Genomic DNA, 21,067 nt, shown 5'->3' with positions numbered 1-21,067 from the left:
CTGAGGGGTTAAACTGCTGGGATCAAAATTATCTCCAATGTATTTATAGCAGACAGCTGGTATGAAAACATTGATAAATCTTCCCTACACAGCTTTAAATCCTCTGCTTCCCATTACTTATTATATGATAAATATCTCTACCTGCAGCCACCACTAGAGGGAGCTCAATGCATAGGAATTTATAGAGTTACCTTTGAAATGGATGGAAACGGTAAAAATCTCTATTCACTGAGCTCCCACTAGCAATGGCTGTAGGAAAATGCAATAGATTCATGATGGGAAGTGACTCATCCTGAGCACCACAGCAGTCATGGAGTACCCCACTTACCTTAGCAGTATTCACAGCAGAGCCATATCCGGTGGAGAATCCACAGCCAATGAGGCAGACCTTATCCAGCGGGGCATCCTGGTGTATTTTAGCAACAGCAATTTCATCAACCACTGTGTACTCGGTAAAAGTGCTGGAAGTGAGGAAGTGATGAACAGGTTTCCCCTTGCAGGTAAATCTGCTGGTGTTGTCCAATAGCACTCCATTATATTTCCCAAGACTGTTTAAGAAATGAAAGGAAATCAATAGAAACTATCATCTTCTGTATTATGCTTGTCACTTTACAGTCTTATGTACATGACTGTATGTGTTTTGCAGTCTACAAGCCGCGTATCCGCAAAATACAGACACTGGTCTTGTGCACAGTTTTTTTCTTGTCTATAGAAATGTCTGCAAAATAGAAAAGCATAGGACATGTTTTATCTTTTTGCGGACCGGAGGACCAGAAACACGGAGGTGGACAGCACAGGGTGTACTTGTCCACATTTTTTGCAGCCCCATTGAAATGAATGGTTCCGTATCCGAACCGCAAAAAAAACTGATCAGATGCAGAGAAAAATATATATAGTTGTGTGCATGAGGCCTAATACTATCTAATTATCCACTAAACTCCAGGTAGTTAAGGTGTTTAATAAATGTTTAGACTGCTTTCACAAACACAATTTTCTGGCAAAAAATTAAAATTTTTAACTCAGTTGTGTCACCAAAATTTTATGTGTCAGTTAAAATCAGATAGTAGCACATTTTTTCTCATCTGTTTTTATTTTCTGATTGCAGATTTTTTTCTTCTATTTCCTCAACATTATAGGAGCGGCCATCTTGCCTGAGCTATTCTTAACAACATTTTTACAGGATTAAATTTTTTTATTTACGGCAGCCCCATGGGCCATAGACACAATGGTCAGGAGGGGACCTCATTGACTTCTATGGGAGAGTCTTCTAGGCATGTCCTGTGACTATAGAGAGAGAGAATAGATAAGCTCTGACAATCACCTATTGTGAATGGTGGATCCTGAGCCAAGAAGTGGCGGCAATCATTAGACATGTGCGAAAACTGCAGGAATTTATGGGTTTTGTTTAAATATAGATAGTGACATGAAAAATTCAAAATAACATCATCAAAAATTCTTAAAAAATACGTTAAACGATAATGATTTAAACAATAGGTCATTTTCTGATGACACATTCCCTTTAAGCTAAAGCCAGAAGTGGATTCAAAAGAAAAGGGAAATATAATGGAAGAACTTGTATTTTTCCTTCCTGCTGGATCCACCATAATGGTGTCCATCACAGTGAATTAACAATTTGAGCATCAGAATAGATTACTAAAGATCGTGCACATAAGAACTGTCTAGTTTGGGGATGACCAGAGGCACAACTTCAAGCAACTGGGCCCCAATTCAAAGTCTGCCGCAGGGCCCTCCATCTACTGTGCACTTATAATAATAGTTTCTGCATACGTCTCTGTAGGACTAGAAAACCCTTCTGGCACCTGGGCACTGGTTGGAGATTTATCAAACTGGTCTGAAGTAGAACTGGCTTAGTTGTCCATAGCAACCAATCAGATTCCACCTTTCATTTTCCAAAGGAGCTGTCAAAAATGAAAGGTGGGATCTGATTGAATGCTATGGACAACTAAGCCAGTTCTGCTTTATACCAGTTTGATAAATTAACCCCTATATCTCCACCCCTGGGGATTAGGCAATTTGGCATTTGCTTAAGTAACACTTACTCATTTTTGTAGCAAAGATTGCTGTCTGGATTCACACAACATCTGCATTTTCCACACTGAGGCATAAACAGTGGGATGACTTTGTCTCCTGTAAGAAAAGGAATATCAAAAATGAAGATATTGTTAATTTACCTCATATAATATGAATTTCATTTTGTGTGTAAATTCAAGTAGTTTAACTATTTTGACATTTAAAAGGGGAACTGCCATGTTGAAATGCTGCTCTATCTGCAAGCAGAATGGTATAGAACAGGAGGAGGTGAGCCGGGGACAGACATACCATTGGGGCAGCCTGTACTGCTTCTCAGGGGTCCTTTAGGCAAGGGAGGCCCATTCCAAATAAAAAGGGCACCAGGTTTCTCTTGGTTCAAAATTACAGATGGAGTTTCATCCATCAGATGAAGGGTTGGCTAGAGAGTCAATGATGAGCCCCAAACTCGATATATTAACTATTAAACAGTAATGGTGTCCATATACAGTTCTTGCTACTGTCTATGTTCACCTCTGAGCTAAACAGGTTAATATATAATTTTGTGGGAAAAGATTTAGCATAACTTGCAATTTATTCATTTATATTCTTCTTCTGGGTTTATTCTAGTAGGTGGTCATACTCCACTAATCCCCCACTGCTCCAGTCCCAATTGTTACTGGGTCTACAACGATCTCTGGTTCCTACTCCCTAGTCCTAACTTGACACAGAGGAAAAGGAAATAACTGGCTGAGGTGGGTCACTACTCAGACCAGTAATTAGACCAGCAGTGATCCACTAGGTGCTGAAATGGTAGAAGCGGGGGGGGGGGGGGGGGGGGGGGGATGATGGGGGGGGTTGGGGTCGTTGAGGTGAGTTTTTTCTTTGGGCAACAAGTTTATTGAGTAATAACAAAAGTTGTCACAAAGGTGTACGTACATTAGAGTATCTCTTGCCCATCCTTATCAGCTTTGATTTTTACCAATATGTTTACAGTCCTTTATATTATAAGCCTTACCGGGTTTCAGATCTGTTACTCCTTCACCAACACTCTCTACAATCCCAGCAGCTTCATGGCCCAGAATCACAGGGAATTTCACATCTAAAGCACCACTTATAACATGATCATCTGAACGACAAACTCCAGTCGCCACAATCTGTAGGAACACATTAGATTTAATATTGAACTCTTGAGAATACAGATGCTACCAAGTCCAGCTAAAATATCAGTCTCTAGTTAAATTTATAGGGTAGCTACATTCTCCAGAAGGGTGTTTCATAAGAATATTTATCAGAGTCATATGTTTTCTGTAGTATCCTTGGGAACTGGCTATGTTCCATGAAAACTCATGATTTATCCTTGAAAGTTGTTGATGTGGGATCTGGATCTGCTATCAACTGCACACAGACTTTACACATATTTTATACTTCTGTCATATGATTAAAATACCCCATGTTTTGTAACAGCTATCTTTTTTTGCAGTGAAAAACACTGCTTCCAGATGTTACATGTTGGGCAACAGCAAAATCTAAAACTGTTTTTTTTTTGTGTGATTTTTCATGATAGTTTACTAGTCTTTTTTCCTTTGGCATTTTATTCAAATTTTAGCATGCTCTGGGTGTGGCTACAATATAGGAAAAGTAAAGGTCTGAATAAAAGGTCACAAAAATGTTGGGTTTATGCTGAAGGCCATTTACCAAAATCTCCAGCATGACCCCTACACAGGTCTTAGATTCCCCCCTACATTGCCATAAGTTTTGGTTAATTTAGGACGAAGCATTCGCCTCATCATTAAAACAGGCGAATCTAAGGCAGTCCGTGCTCCTGGCATAAAAACTACTTCAGCCTCCAGCCCCAACTAAAAGGTTGCTTTTGCACTGGTTGTTTTTGATACCTTTTGTTGCATTTTTGAACCATCAGAAACCATGCGTCTTTTAAAAACAACACTTTTTTTTGTAATTTATATATTTTTTATTAGTTTTATATAAATTGAACATACAGACCATAAAATATTAAGTAAAATAAGGGTTATGCTCACAGGCCTGCAAGATAGTCTATTAGCATTACACTGAGGTCATACAAATAGAGTTGCATTTGGTCATGTTAAGCACTAGACATCTATGTTAACAATGTATGTAACTAGAAATGGAGATACTTAATCAAATAGGGCAGGCCAACGTACAAGCTATTTAAAGGAGAGGAAGCCCCGAGCTAGTGCTAGCATCGTTGAAAGTTTCTGAATATGTTTCTAGTGTGCAGTTCCCAGTGGGACAACTCATCAAACCTGTATAGCTGGTCCACTTTGCTGACCCAATGATTCAGTGGATGGGTCTCTTCAGATAACCAGTAGAGTGGAATCAGCAGGCGAGCTGCAGTTATTAGAAGAGAAAATGTTCCCACATGGTTTAGTTTCCCTGGAAAACTAAGGCTGAGGAGGGGCATTTCAGGTGAGCAAAGGAAAGACGTGCTGCATATCTTATTGCTTTCATCAAAGATAGTTTTCCACCAATCTCTTATCTTACTACAGGCTTACCATATGTGAAAGAAGGAACCTTTATGGGAATGGCATCTCCAACACAGATTAGACACTTTTGGGGGCAAACCTAGCTATTCTGTCTGGGGTCTTATACCACAGAGATAGGACCATGTAACCATTCTCTTGGATACGTACACATCTAGATAATTTGTGAAGAGCGATTACTAGTTTTCGTATTTCAGTAAATAAGAATTGTCTACCCAGATCCTGCTCCCACAAACCTACAGCTGCTGGTTTTACTTCAAGGGAAGGGGTTTTCATGGTTTTATATAAGAATTAAATCAGTTTTAGCGGATATGACCTTCTAGCTATTAGCTTCTCAAACCAAGACAGGGAACAAGTAACCGATAAACGTTTAGCCAAAAGTACCAGTTTCTGTTTGAGGGTACCAAATGATAACACGTGGGTTTCAGGTAAGGCAAGTTTATGTGAGAGAACTGGGTCTAATGCATGTTTTTTTCTGATGGCTCTAAACTGCAACAAAAATGCAGTGTGTAAACCCAGCCTCAAGGGAGCTGAGATGCAATATTAGACAACGCTAATTATGGAAGAAAAGAGCCATGTTTTTCTAATCTTGTATAGCTGCTTTAAGGAAGAGATTTATCAAGACTGACTTTTCCGACTCCAGTCATGATCAACTGTTCGCTGGAGTGTCACTTGATAAATTCATACACCAGGTAGGGGCAAACTTATACCAGTTTCTGGTAGAAAATATAGTAAATACTGAAGGTCAATCCTGTTAAGCCCTGCTATTTACTCTCCACTTTAGGAAAGTGGTGAGAAGTGCAAAAAAATTGCAAATTATGCCAAAAATATTGTGACCATACTTGGCACTATCATTTGTGACTTTTTATCCACATTCTGGTGGCCTAAAAACCCTTAATAAATTAGGCTCTTAGGCTTGATTCACACAACAAAATTTTTGGTCCACGTCCGATCAGTGTTTTTTGCAGATCAAATGTGAATCCAATCATTTATATTGTGCTGGATGTGACGTCTGCATTTGTACATTTTGTCCGTTTTGCAGACAAGAATAGACATTTCTAGAATAGGGCCCACAGAAAATGCGAGATGCACATGTATGGTATCCTTATTTTGTGATTCCACGATTTTCAGACAGCAAAACGGATAAGGTCTTGTGAATGCCCCCTAAGTCTTAGAACATCTCTCTAGGATACATTCACACTACCGTATAAATAGATCCGCATCCACATATGGACCCATTCATTTGAATAGAGGCCGCAAAAGGTACTCCGTGTGCATTCCGTCTCCGTATTTCCGTATATCCATTCCACTATAAGATAGAACTTGTCCTATTATTGTCCACATTACGGACAAGGATAGGACTTTCTGCAAAATACAAAATGCACACATTATTTTTTGTGGATCCGTTTTTTGCGGGCCGCAAAATACATACGGCCGCATGCAAGAGGCCTAAAACATACTTTTGGGTGATAGCTCATTATTAGAACCCCTGAACGTCCCTAGTAGATCTGGAATATCTTTTAATAACTAAATAGTACAATAAAGTTGTTTTCAGTTATAAATATCACCTTGATGCGAACTTCATGAGCCTTTGGTGGTGCAACCTCAATCTCTTCTATGCTGAGCGGTTGTTTAGGTGCCCAGCACACCGCAGCTTTACATTTGATTACCTGAATGTGAAATAATAATAATAAAACTGAATATATTAAGGTGCAGAGGTCAAGAGGAACATACAGTGCATAATAATGTTCAAGGTACAAGGAAAAGCAAGATCTTTTCTCACAATGCTGCTGCAATTGTGCACTAAATATACCATAATGGATCAAATTTACTAAAGGCCTCTTTACATGGACCAACGATTGGGACAATTATAGGAAATGAGCCCTCCGAGGAATGCTTGTTTCCGATAATTGCCGTAATTGATGCAACTAATTGAGTAAATTAGTTGCACCAAACGCACAAACTTCAATATAGTTTCCATTTTATACTGTGCCTTTCCTGTTCATACCAAATCTTTAGCGTAAAACATGCAGCCCACTTTTCTAGCGATACTCGTTACATGTTGCAGTAATGGCAAGAATTACAATAACAGAGGAATACCTAAAGCCTCATTCACACGTCAGTGTTTCACGGACATGTTTTGTACATGTTCTCCACGGACAGCACACGTCGCCATTCACTTTAATGTGTGTATTCAGTGTTTTAGCACGGTCCATAGGTCCGTGTTTTTAGCACGAATGCATGCTCTATTTTGTCCGCGTTCCGTGTTTTTGCTCACTGACTGCGGTTATAAATAATAGATTTCTATTAGTTTTACAAAACAAACTAGAATAGCATACCAGGGCAAACTGGGCTCCTGCATAGGACTTTAACCAGTATAACATGCTATGAAACCTGGGCTTCTGCATAGGGCCTTAACCAGTATAACATACTATGAAAACTGGGCTCCTGCATATGACTTTAACCAGTATAACATACCAGGAAAACTTGGCTCCTGAATAGGGCCTTAACCAGTATAACATACCAGGGCAAATCGGGCTCCTCCATAAGGCCTTAAACAGTGTAATATACCAGGGCAAACTGGGCTCCTGCATAGGGCTTTATGGTTCAGGGGTAGCACTGAAACAGGTGTATGGGGTGGGTGTATTTGTATCTGGCTTTGTGGTTATTTGTTTCGCCATAATAACGCATTCAGTTATATATGTTCACACATGAGGCCTCTGCATCATTTTTAGCTGCATTTTATTTTAAAAATCACAGGAAAATAATTATGGTAGCTTTATTTGAAAAAAAGCCACAAAACTCAAGATATGATCAAAGGATTGGTGTCACACCCTGTGCTAAGCCATGCCCCCAAACCACACCCCTCCCCCCCCCTGTAAACTTGGTTGATATTTTTTGTTTCAAAAGGTGGCAAACCTAGAACCAGGTCTAATAACCAGGAAGGACTATAAGTGTCAGAATTACAGGTAAGTGTTATGTCAGACAGTCAAGAGTAAAATCCAGGTCAGGGGTTAATCCAAAGGATGGTGAGACAAACCGGGTCAGAAAATCAGACACTGAATCAGCAATCAATCTCACCAGAATGAAGAGTCTATAACTGGTACTGGCTGAACAGCAGAACAGACTGAATTAGAGAGCCAAGCTAACTACTCTTCTCCCTGATTGGCCAGGTGGCAGGGACCTCAGAGCATATGATGCCCTCACCCTACCATTCCGCCAGTGTCATGACATCCAAAGCAGTTGCAGTGGGCGGATGTGCAAATCGCGGAGTCGTGGAAAGGTTTGTTATACTATATACATAGAATAATAGAATATTGTTTTTATTTAGAATTTTTTAGATGCCTTGAGACAATCGTGCATATATTCTATGATGCCTGTTTTGACTTATATGACCATATGCTGAAACCCCCACACACTTCCACTCTAAAGACAGCAGCTGTAATGGTTAAATAACACATTATATGGTTTAGAAATTCTGAGTGAAAGAATTTTTTGGCCAGCGGTTCAAACACTCTGCAGAGCAGCATTACTGCTTCAATCCCTGGTTATAATCCCACAAGGTTACTACAAAATATTTAATAATAAATCATAGAATGTTCCATTCTCCATTCCTAACATAGCTCCTGAGTCTTCTGTATGGTTTTACACATCCCCTTGATACATTCAGCTGGAAGCAGGCTCAGAGAAGCAGTTACATTAACTAAGCAATAAACTAACAAGACTGCGGCATATAGAGCAGAGGCGTTGCTTATGATGCAGGCCCACCCGTATTCATGTGTTCAGGTTGTAAACACTAGGGACAACACACCTAGCATAAAGTACAGTAGCTGAGTTGCAGTCTTTTCTTATGGGGTGAGTTCATGTCTGTGTTGGAGGCTCCACTCCAGCCCTCCATTGCAGATTCCATTGGAAAGACCGGATGAAAAAAAGTCCTGCCTGCAGGACTTTTTTGTCTGGTCAAAAACAGGATTCTGAATGGAAACTGAACAGACTACATTGTAGTTGCGGAATCTGCCTGTGCTCCTCGCACACAGAGCTGCAGCTCCATCTGTTTCTGCAGGGGAGAGCTGGATGTGAGCTTCAGGAACGGGACAAGGTGAGTAGTTACTGTGGTTTTTGTTTTATTAACACAGAGGAAGCACAGAGGGCATTACTTCTATGAAGGGGGCACAGAGAGCAATAATACTACAAAGGGGGCACAGAGGACGTAATGTCCTCTATGCCCCCTTTGTAATGGCAATGCCCTCTGTGCCCCCTTTGTTGACATTACTACTCTACTATATTACTACTATGAAGGGGGCACAATGGACATTAATATTATGAAGGGGCGCAATGGGCATTACTACTATGAAGGGGACACAATGGACATTAGTACTATGAGGGGGCACAATGGGTATTACTACTATACTACTGCTCTGCAAAATATAGGACATCTTTGGCCATATCTTGAGGATGGCAGACTCATTCAATGCAATGCACAGGAGATGAGAGTTGCATTTACTTGGATCAACCTCCTCTACTGTATGGCAATGACTGATCAATGGCTAGTGTAATCATTTGTCCTCATACAGATTCCATTTTTCTGGGTGGCAGATCCATGTTTACACAGCAAATTCTGCCGCCCATAACTGATAATCTAACATGCTGCCTAAACAATGAATTCATTAGAGGAATGGGCCTTTGCTCATTCATCTGGTGATCAGCGGCACCTTTACATGGGCCGACTGAGGAATGAGCGTTTGCATGAATGTTCGCTCCCGATAATTGGCCTGATAATAGTTTGATGTAAATCTGGCATTACTCTTTTACTTTAGCTAAATGCCCTCTCTATAGTTTATATTGGTCGTTAAGTATGTTTGTTCTGTTCTGTACCTCTGTAGCAACATTCTGGTGTGATATAATCACTTTACTCTCATGTTTTATAGCAAGGGTGGCCAACCCGCTGCTCTCGATCCACATGTGGCTCTTTGCCTCTTCAAGTGTGGCTCTAGCGCTGGAGCTGGGAAGCAGTCACCCCAGCACACTCTCCACCCTATGCTCAGATCTCCTTTCCTGTTCGGGCACCTTTGCTATTCTGCAGCTCCAGCTTGCTCGCCACTACCTCCTGATGGGCACAGTGTCAGAACGTAGTGAGAGGAGAAGCGCACTATGACCTGACGCTGTGCGCAGAGTAACAGGTGCCTGATCAGGAGCCTGATGCCCGATCAGGGGAGGTAGGTGATTTCTTTAAATTATAGTACTGAGCATGGATGGGGGTCTGATCTGAGCATGGAAGATCTGAACATGGAGGGTCCTGATCTGAGCATGGAGGCTCTTATATGAGTATGGGGGGTCTTATCTGAGCAATGGGGGTCTGATCTGAGCATTGGGGGTATGATCTGAGCATGGTAGTCTGGTCTGAGCATGGGGGGGTCTAATCTGAGCATGGGGGTCTTATCTTAGCATGCAGGGTCTAATATTAGCATAGGGGGTCTGATCTGAGCATGGGGAGTCTGATCTGAGAATGGGGGGGTCTGATCTGAGCATGGGGGTCTGATCTGAGAACGGGGGGTCTGACAATGGCAGTCTGATTTGTGTTGTCTGATCTGAGCATTGGGGGTCTTATTTTGGGGGTCTGATTTGGAGTTCTGATGAGGATTGGGGATCTTATGTTAGGTCAGAAGAGCATTAGGGGTCTGATGAAAAAAAAAATTTTTCTTTTCTTCTCTGCTAATGGAAAAAAAACAAAAAACTTAAAGGGCTTTCCAAGATTATTTTGCTGATGACCTATCCTCTGGATAGGTCATTAGTATCTGATCGGTGAAATCTCAAGCACAGCCACTATACAATATACGGTGCTGTGTGTTGTAAGCTGCAAAGAAGGCAGCAGCGCTCACAGGAGTGCCGCTGCCTTCTCATAACAGCTGATCGGCAGGGTCCCAGGTGTCAGACCTGATCAGATACCAGACCAAAGGATAGGTCATCAGTAAAAAAAATAATCTTGGAAAACCCCTTTACGTTTTTAAAAAGCAGTCAGTAAAGTTATCAGCGCTGAAACTTTACTGACTGGCAATGATTACTTGCTATTTATTTTCCTAAGCTCTCAATGCTTGGCTGACCTTTAGCTCATATCAGTAGGGCAGAGTTGTGATCTTTTACTACAGTTGAGCTACAGGGTCTGCAGGGAGCCTGAGGTAGTCGGAAACACACCTCCGGTCTCACCATTGGTTCAGGCTGCTGCTTGTTTCCTCCCCCTGCCTCCTCAGATTGGCTGCCATGTATAAACAGAAGTCTATCACCAGAATGTCAGTGCATGAAAGGGTAATTTCTATTACAGCGAGGGCAGAGCGATCATAAAGTACAGAATACTAAATCACCAGTCAGGAAATGATAACAGGTGATAGGTGTTTACCAAGGGATTGCAGTGTGACCTCTTGTCCAGTAGATGGTGGTAGAATACAAGTGAAGGGCTGTGGCCAGAGAAGCAGGAAGTCAGGGTAGTGCAAGAAGGCAGTCCTGGGAGGAAGGAGGCGGAGAGTCAGATCAGTAAGAGGCTTGAGCAAGAGAAGAGTGTGTTGTGGTGGGATGCTCTTCACACAGAACAGTATCTATAAGAATTCCAGAGTAAGGAGTACAAAGGAATCACTTAGTGCCCCTAGTGCCCAGTACAGAGGACTGTGATAGAAACAGCTGGCAGATAAGGTCTTAGAACACACATAGACAGAGAGGGAGTCTCCCGGCCTGCAGGCACAACACTGAAGAGAGACCATCACTGCCCGGTAGGCGTTATGCAGCATCACTGACTGAAAAGCTATTCATTATATTATATGTCATTACTTTCAGACTTGAGGGGGCTGCATGATCGTGTAATATCTCTCCTCATCTGAAAGCATAATTGGCAGATCAAGCAGATATTTAGGCCTTCTCAAGGACAAGTATGGGGATGTCTCTTCTAAGGCAGTATTGTGGAAGAGATTCTTTGGTTGTTACCAAAGAGAGAATGAAGCACTGTCCTAATATGTAAATAGACTGTGAGAGATTATAACTGCTTTGCAAAAGAAAGAAGAATCCAATGCTTCATCCTTCAAAAACACAGAAACACAGAACCAGTATTGTGAGATCAGTACCTTTTGGGCATGAGGAGCCAGCCATTGCAGAAAACTGGGAAAGAGCGGTTAAAGCAGGATCCCAACCTAACCTTCCATCAAGTATTAAAGGAAGCCATCACACTAGTGAGGGAGGAGCAGGTGGAAGCAATCTTTGGTATACCGCAGGTTGAGGAGGAACCTGAGAAAGGACTTTGTAGTTTAGGATAAATTCCCTTGAAGAAGTGGTGAGAGAGCTTAAAGAGGCTCTGTTGACTCGAGATGGCTGTCTGGTGTACCATGACCAGGAGAGTGATAGGATTAGGATTACCCGGGAACTTGATATTGCAAGGGAGGAAAGTGGCAGGAGGAGGTACTGGAAATGTGGTCAGAAGGGTAATATGGCCAGGAGCTCTCCCCACCGCTGTACCCAACTCAGGAAATTTAAAATTAGATCCACCAGCGGTTATGAAGTGAACCGAAGGAGAAAGCACCACGTAATGCCCCCAGCTAGAAGCTAACGACTTGTTTGGGGATAGCTCTATGGTTAAAGCAAAGTTTAATGGAGTAGAGTTGGCCTGCTTAGTAGACACAGGCTCGCATGTTACAACTCTAGCTAAGATGCCATTTGAAACACATTTCCCACCTACTTTATTTAAAGACAGCGCATTGTGGATGAACTTGAAAGCTGCCAATAACCTTCCAATTCAAGACCTAGGGATTATGCTTTCTGATATTGGGATGTGGGGTTGACTAGTGAAAGGATAAGGAGTGGTGGTGGTAGAGAACACTATGGACTCTTAAGTGCCATTAATTCTAGGTATGAATGTGCTGCAAGACATTGATGGACTGATGTTTCAGGAATTCAGGCCGAAGTATTGGAAGCTTGTTCCGGAAAACTGTCTTCCCCACCGAGCCTTGCAGCGAGCCTTTAGACAGTACCAGGTAAAGGCAGAATTGGATTGAGTCATGGGGCGACTGGACAGTGTGAGAATACCATATTCCAAACCTTTACAAGTGCAAGCAAGACAAGTGTTGCTAGCCCCACTGCCCATGGGCACAGGTTAAAAGTTGCAGGGCACTACAGTGACGGTGGAGCCTTTATTTCAGAGGGACGATGAGAGCCCAACTAGAGATGCTTATCCGATACGGCAGCGTTACTGACAGATTCCTCCAGCGCTGTACCAAGAAGTAAAGGCCATGCTAAAGCAGATGCAGAAGCAGCAGGTGAAACAACCAAGTAAGAGCCCCTGGACCTCCCAAATTGTTCTAGTAAAGAAAATGGATGGCACCATCTAATTTTGTGTGGATTATAGATGTCTCATTGCTTGCATGGTGAGAGATAGCTACCTGCTCCCCTGCATTGAAGGTTCATTGTCGGCCCTGGGTCATGCCGGATACTTCTCTACTCTGGACTTGGCCAGAGGGTACTGCCAGTGCCAATTGCCGAGAAAAACTGGGAGAAAACTGACTTCATTACCCCCTTGGGGCTGCATGAATTCCTACGTATGCCGTTCGGACTGGTGGAGCTATGTCTGGGGGACCTGGGGGAACTATGAGTGTCTGCTCAGCTACCAAGATGACATAATTACCTTCTCATCCTCATTCACAGAACACCTAGAACAGCTTGATCAGATACTAACATGGAGGCCCATGGTTTGAAGTTGAAGCCTCGCAAATGCCATTTGTTCTGGGAGAGCATTGAACACCTGGGTCATATCATTTCCAAAGATGGGGTGGAGCCTGTGGAGTCCAAGGTTCGGGCAGTGTAGCATTGGCCCACCCCCGATGATCACTGAACTACAGTCCTTTTTGGGACTAGTGGGATATTACAGATGTTTCCTGAGGGACTTTGCCAAGATCGCAGCTCTGCTTAAGGAGGATTCCCCCGGGTAGGCCAAGAGAAGGATGCTTCCATGGAATGCTGAGACTGAACAGGCCCTTCTAGAATTGAAGAGATTAATAACTTGTGCTCCCATACTAGCTTATGCGAACTACAATCTGTCCTTTGTGCTACAGACTGATGAAAGCTTGAGAGGACTAGAGACTGTGTTAACCCAAGTGCAGGACAGCCAGGAAACAGTAATTGCATATGCCAGCTGGACATTGAGCGACAGTGACAAAAACCCTGTTAACTACACTTCATTCACGTTGGAATTGTTGGAAGTAGTTTGGGCCGTAACAGAGAAGCTTGCTGATCTTTTGAATGGTACCCAGTTCATGTTAGTGACCGAAAATAATCAACTAGTACCTCTAGAGGCTGCCAAGTTGGAAGCTGTGGATGGCTTGGCAAGTATAACTTTAATATGCAGTTTCGACTGTAGATACAATGTCCCGTAACCCATTTGAAAGACCCACCGGCATCATGGATGAAGACCGAGAATGAGATGAGATGCCTGACTTCAGTCAAATGAATCAGCCAGAGAGCTCAGTAGCTGTTCTAGATGCCGAAGTTGGAGCTTGGGTTGGGGCGTCCGAAGCAAACTGGAGGGGTTGGCAGCAATTTGACCCTTTATATATGAAGAAGAGATTGGATTCAGTTGGGACTTTGCTCCACCTCAGATAAGCGAGATGCTCTTTCACCTGATGGGAAGAAGCTCTGGCAGCAGTGAAATCGGCTGATTGTCTGAGAAAGAGTACTCTATAGGCGAGTACAGTTATCCTCTGAAATAGGCCCTACCTGGCAAGTGGTGATACCCACCAAGAAGGTGGAGGGAATAGTAAAGTGGATGCATGAAAAGAAAGGACACTTTGGCCCTGTTAAGACTTTTGAGTGGCTACAGAGGTACTATTTCCACCCCAGAATGAGGAAGCTAGCTGAGGATGTATGTAACAGATGCCGGAATTGTGGCCTTGCTTGGGCAGCAGAACAGCAGGTGCCGAAAAGAATCATCCAGTCTTTTTATCCACTACAGCTAGTTATGATGGACTACCTCAATGTAGAGAAATCTGAGTGTATAAATACTTGTTAGTCATCGTCGGTCACTCCACTAAGTTCGCAGTTGCTGTTTCTACTGTGACCAAATGGCGGAGACTGCTGCCTTGTGGAAGAATTTTATTCCAGCATATGGCTTCCCTGCGCAAATGCAGTCCCTTTTTTGAGGAGAAGGTGATTGAGGAGCTATGTCGCCTCTACCAGATAAGAAAGACATGGACCATTCCTTATCACCCCTAAAGGAACAGCGCTTGTTAACACATGAATAAAACTTTGCGTTCCCTGGAATAATAAAAAAAAAGAGAAAGATGGCCAGACTTTGTAGCTGAATTGATTTGGATGCACAACAATGCAGTTTACTCTACCACGGAATACTCGTCTTTCATGCTAATGTTCAGCATAAAAGGGTAGATGTCCCTTCAGTCTCATGATGTTCCAGAACAAAAGGGAAGTGGAGGAATGGACTCCTCAGACTGGTATGGGCGAACATCAATGGAAGGTATAGGAGATAAACAACCTAGTCACCCACCGTATGGGCCTCCATGATTTGGTGGTTAACCGAGGGTTAAGAGAACTCCCCTTGCAGATTGAAGATCAAGTGATGGTGAAGAAGGTGAAGGCTGCTCGGAGAATAGGAAAGCTATGTTGGTGGTGGGCACCAGGGACCTGCTAGGACAGTGCACCAGAATTTGTTGAGGTTGTGCGCCTTCGAGACCAGACCTCCTGTCACAAGTGAGAATGTTTCCTCCACACCAGCTACACCAGTTGATGATAAAGGGTGGTGTCTTCCCTTAGCAGCTGGCCCACCACCATTGGAACACAGGACAAGTATGCCTCTCACAGAGACAGGAGAAAACAGAGAAGAATCTTCAGCAGAGGAATCTATTCCACTCTGGTACTCCCAATTTACCAACTTTGGCCAAAGGCCTACCCTATTTAAGGATTACATCATGAAAACTCAGGCTGCTTGGGTGGTAACCTTTAATCCCTGGAGAGAAGGTGTAATAAGGGATTGCAGTGTGGCCTCTTGTCCACTAGATTGTCATAGAATACAATGAAAGGGGCTATGGTCAGAGAAGCGGGAAGTCTGGGTGGTGGAAGAAGGCAGTGCTGGGAGGAAGGAGGAGGAAAATCAAAGCATTAAGAGGCTTGAGCAATAGAGGAGAATGTTGTGGTGGGATGCTCCTCACACAGAATAGATTCTACGAGAACTCCAGAGTAAGGAGTACAGAGCAATCACTTAATGCCCCAGTACAGAGGACTGTGATAGAGAGACAGCAGGCAAGTGAGGTCTTAGAACACACGTGGATGGAAAGGTAGTCTCCTGGCCTGTAGACACGCCATCAGTGTCTGGTAGGCCTTATGCAGCATCACAACTGAAAAGCTATGTATTCATTTTAACTGTTTTGCTTGTTTGATCTAGAGGTAAAGTAGACCTGTCACCTCTCCTGACATGCCTCTTTTAATAACTACATTCTTTACGTATGTAATAACAATGCTGGAGCATCTATTCTTATGTCTGTATGTTGTGCCATTCTTTTATTATTCCTGCTAGTCAGCAGTCTTTAGTAAGGGTACAGAGTGGTGTTAACCAGTTAGAGGTGTGTTCCTGCACAGTCTGACTCTGTCCAATCATTGCTGCCGTTGTCAGACTGTGCAGGGACACGCCCCCAACTGGTTAACACCCTTCTGTACCCTTACTACAGACTGCTGATAATTTCTAGCAAGAATAATAAAAGAATGGCACAACATAGAGCCATAAGAATAGATGTTCCAGAATTGTTATTACACAGGGAATGCATGGAGCTATTAAAATGGACATGTCAGGAGAGGTGACACGTCCTCTTTAAGACTTCAGTAAAGTTCAGTTAAAGCCAGTAGAAGCTGTGTTTGTCGCCAGAGCACAGTATTACAGGCATGCATACTTAATATGACACATAATTTCACAGGCATGTACACATAATATAACACATAATGACAGAGGCATGCACACATAATTGAACACATGGTGACAGAGGCATGCACATATAATCTAACACATAATGACAGAGGCATGTGTAACGCCCCAGAGTGGCATTTCCACCTTTTACGCTTCTCTACTATCTCATACAGTTAACCTAATGTCAATTTATAAAGAAACGGGTTTAGATGTCACACAAGGTTATCTGTAAACCAAAAAAGGTGCACCTCACCAATCGAGAACACTCACTCGATCACTATAAAATGAGAACAAAGAGGTTAAAGAGCAGGGCACTCTCAGTAATTTCGGACCATATAGAGAATCACTATAAAATACATTTATTAATATACTGAATATTCTAAAACAATTGGCCTCGCTATAAAAACATAAAATCCTAAATGTAGATAAATTACATCAATTGGTATATCTAAATAGTAGCAAATAAATATACAGCCCCAGCAACAGTATATCGATGACGATGATCTAAAATAATCGAACTGAAATGAATCGAAGGTAACTGATGAGTCCACCTCTATCATTCAATGGTGTAGCTCCAATGTTCCTTAATATTTCCCACACCAAAACCAATCCGTCCTGTGGATACTAATGTCTGAACTAACCTGAGCAGAGCGGCGTCTCTGCTCAGGTTTATCTACATTTAGGATTTTATGTTTTTATAGCGAGGCCAATTGTTTTAGAATATTCAGTATATTAATAAAATGTATTTTATAGTGATTCTCTATATGGTCCGAAATTTCTGAGAGTGCCCTGCTCTTTAACCTCTAATGTCAATTTATGCATTTATTCCTGATCCTGCAAACATGTATATGTATTTCAATGCAACGGTTATGTTTCATATAATGTACCTGGTTCACCAGCAAATGGCGGTAACAATGGCAGTGCTACAGGGACAGAGGATGGAAACTTCTTTCCATTCTCTTCTCTCCCTCTTGGGAGGAGTCTAGTTAGCGAAAGTTAGTTGAGAGTACCCCCTCTAAGAGGAAGGAATCAGGGGAGCTCGTCCCTGCTGGGCGAGCCCTGCCTGAGTCAGCAGAGCACCATCAGTTCTGTTGAACCTAGAGGTCCAAGCTACAAGTCTCACAATCCAGAAGTATAGTTCCCTGGATAAAGATAAGGATAAAGATAAAGACAGAGACAGACCAGATTACAAAGTTGCAGCATAAAGCAAAGGAAAAATTCCTATTTAATCCTAACAGCACAGCAGAGCTAAAGAGTAGTAAATGTAGCAGAGCTGAGTGTGTTCGCCTGCAAGGAATTTAAGCCAAAGCTCGCTGGCGACCAAGATAATGTTTGAAGACAGTTTGAAGGAAGTTTATTCAAGTAAAGCTGCTGCTTAACTATATACAAGGTCTGGACTCAATTTATTTCATCATCCCCACCATTCAACTACCCCTTTTATTTCAAAGGACGGCCATGCTTGGGATTCCAGTGTATCCAGGTAGGAGGACCGTGCCACGTGCAACACCTTTAAGGGACATTAGACCAACCCTACACCCTATACAACATTCTGGCATTCCTATCCTGGGTACAAACCACCAAGACCATCTACTTAGATGGACTCCATCCCTCGTTGCTGAAATGCAACTGGCGTCACAACAAAACTATTCACCTTAAGGGACCCCAAGTAGTGAACACCATCTCCCGTCCATTGCACATGCACATATAATCTAAAACATAATGACACAGGCATGCACACATGATATAACATATAATGACACAGCCATGCACACATGATATAACATATAATAACACAGGCATGCACACATAGTATAACACCTAATGACACAGGCATGCACACATGATATAACACATAATGACACAGGCATGCACACATGATATAACACATAATAACACAGGCATGCACACATGATATAACATAAAGACACAGGCATGCACACATGATATAACATATAAAGACACAGGCATGCACACATGATATAACACATAATAACACAGGCATGCACACATAATCTAACACATAATGACAGAGGCATGCACACATCATATAACATATAATAACACAGGCATGCACACATGATATAACACCTAAAGACACAGCCATGCACACATAGTATAACACATAATAACACAGCCATGCACACATGATATAACATATAATAACACAGCCATGCACACATGATATAACATATAATAACACAGCCATGCACACATGATATAACACATGACACAGGCATGCACACATGATATAACACATAATGACACAGGCATGCACACATGATATAACATATAATGACACAGCCATGCACACATGATATAACATATAATAACACAGGCATGCACACATAGTATAACACCTAATGACACAGGCATGCACACATGATATAACACATAATAACACAGGCATGCACACATGATATAACATTAAGACACAGGCATGCACACATGATATAACATATAAAGACACAGGCATGCACACATGATATAACATATAAAGACACAGGCATGCACACATGATATAACACATAATAACACAGGCATGCACACATAATCTAACACATAATGACAGAGGCATGCACACATCATATAACATATAATAACACAGCCATGCACACATGATATAACACATGACACAGGCAGGCACACATGATATAAAACATAATAACACAGGCATGCACACATGATATAACACCTAAAGACACAGCCATGCACACATAGTATAACACATAATAACACAGCCATGCACACATGATATAACATATAATAACACAGCCATGCACACATGATATAACATATAATAACACAGCCATGCACACATGATATAACACATGACACAGGCATGCACACATGATATAACACATAATAACACAGGCATGCACACATAGTATAACACCTAATGACACAGGCATGCACACATAGTATAACACCTAATGACACAAGCATGCACACATGATATAACACATAATGACACAGGCATGCACACATGATATAACACATAATAACACAGGCATGCACACATGATATAACACATAACACAGCCATGCACACAATATAACTCTACACCGGTCTGTACACACACCTTTGTACTACATTTAATATCAGTGTCACATATTATCATCTGTTGTTTGACACCATATACTCCATGACTAAACATATCTGACTTTTGTCCTGTAGAAAATGAGTCCGACTAGGGTAAACACTGCTTTACACTCCTAAACACATACATTTGGAACTTTTTTTTTTGCTGCTAAAAATGCCATAAAACTTGAATTTTTTAATGGTGTTTTTTTTTTCTGTGACTCTCCCCCCCCCCACTTTCCCAACAAATGAAAAGTGTTTTTTCAGGCAGTTTGGGGAAGACTTATCAAAACTGGTGTACAGGAAAAAGTTGCCCATAGCAATCGCCCAGATTCCATCTTTCATTTTGCAAAGCAGTTCTGAAAAATGAAACGTGGAATCTGACAAGTTGCTATGGACAACAAAGCCAGTTTTCCTATATAGTTTTAATAAAATAACCCCCAATGTTTCTCTTATAGACAAGAGTATGGAAAAACGCCTGAAAAGGAAAACGTAATTGCTGCAACATATTGCCATTTAAAAAAAATGCCATGCAAAATATGCGCTGCAATTTAAAAAAAAAAAGGCCCACTTTAAAAAAAAAAAAAACGTACTGCTTTTCGGAAAACCCATAAAACTTTCAGCTAACGTCTGGATTAGATGTTTTTTTTATTGTAGGAAAAAATGCATATGTTGGCAAAATACTAAAAACTACAAGCAAACTCGGGTTTATGCTGGAATAAATTTGCTCTGTATGCTGCTATGTGTTGTATTATGCAATGGAGGTGCCCTTACTTGCCCAGCTGTGCTCATGGTGAGTCCTTCTGAGTTGTAGTAGGATGTGCTGCAGCTTTCTCCTGGTGTACACTGTACAGAGTTCTCCCTGGGGTTTAAATAGCCTGCTGTATTACCAGCCCATAACCCTCCCAATCCCCCCCCCCCCCCAGCCTCCTCCTTCTTCATATTTCCTTAATACAGTACTGACAACTCTATTGCACTGTGTTTATAGTATGCTATGTTATGGTTGATAGTTTACTTACTCTTTATGTGCTGATCCCTCCAGTCCAAAACAAATGCAGCGGACAGGACTAAAATCCGGTTAGATGATATGCAATATACAAATTAAAACAAACATAAACAGGATAAGGGATACCAACATATTGACATTAACTCTCCCCCTTCTTTAGGCCTCATGCACACAAACGTATTTTCTTTCCGTGTCCGTTTCCATTTTTTTGCGGACCGTATACGGAACCATTCATTTCAATGGGTCCAAAAAAAAAAACGGAGGCTACTCCATGTGCATTCTGTCTCCGTATCTCCGTATTTCCGTTCCACAAAAAAATGAAACATGTCCTATTATTGTCCGCATTATGGACAAGGATAGTACTGTTCTTTTAGGGGCCAGATGTTCAGTTTCGCAAAATACAGAATGCATACGGATGTCATCCGTATTTTTTGAGGATCCGTTTTTTGCGGACCACAAAATACATACGGTCGTGTGCATGAGGCCTTAGAT

At 41.9% G+C, this 21,067-nt stretch overlaps 1 protein-coding gene across 2 annotated transcripts in view; it reads right to left on the bottom strand.

The window, feature by feature from the left end:
- LOC120989846 (alcohol dehydrogenase 1-like) overlaps positions 1-20,442 on the bottom strand; it is a 43,232-nt gene extending 22,790 nt beyond the window's left edge. For both annotated transcript variants that reach the window (XM_040418203.1, XM_040418202.1), the window contains exons 1-5: positions 20,344-20,442; positions 6,119-6,220; positions 3,047-3,185; positions 2,061-2,148; positions 329-548 (exon numbers count right to left, since the gene is read on the bottom strand). In XM_040418203.1, the coding sequence (XP_040274137.1) occupies positions 329-548; positions 2,061-2,148; positions 3,047-3,185; positions 6,119-6,220; positions 20,344-20,361 (567 nt within the window). In that variant the 5' untranslated portion in view covers positions 20,362-20,442. The remainder of the gene's footprint in view (positions 1-328; positions 549-2,060; positions 2,149-3,046; positions 3,186-6,118; positions 6,221-20,343) is intronic.
- Positions 20,443-21,067: the final 625 nt, after the last annotated feature.

This window comes from Bufo bufo, chromosome 2 (assembly GCF_905171765.1).
Source record: "Bufo bufo chromosome 2, aBufBuf1.1, whole genome shotgun sequence".
Lineage (NCBI taxonomy): Eukaryota > Metazoa > Chordata > Amphibia > Anura > Bufonidae > Bufo > Bufo bufo.
This window is presented reverse-complemented; position numbering and strand designations above follow the sequence as displayed.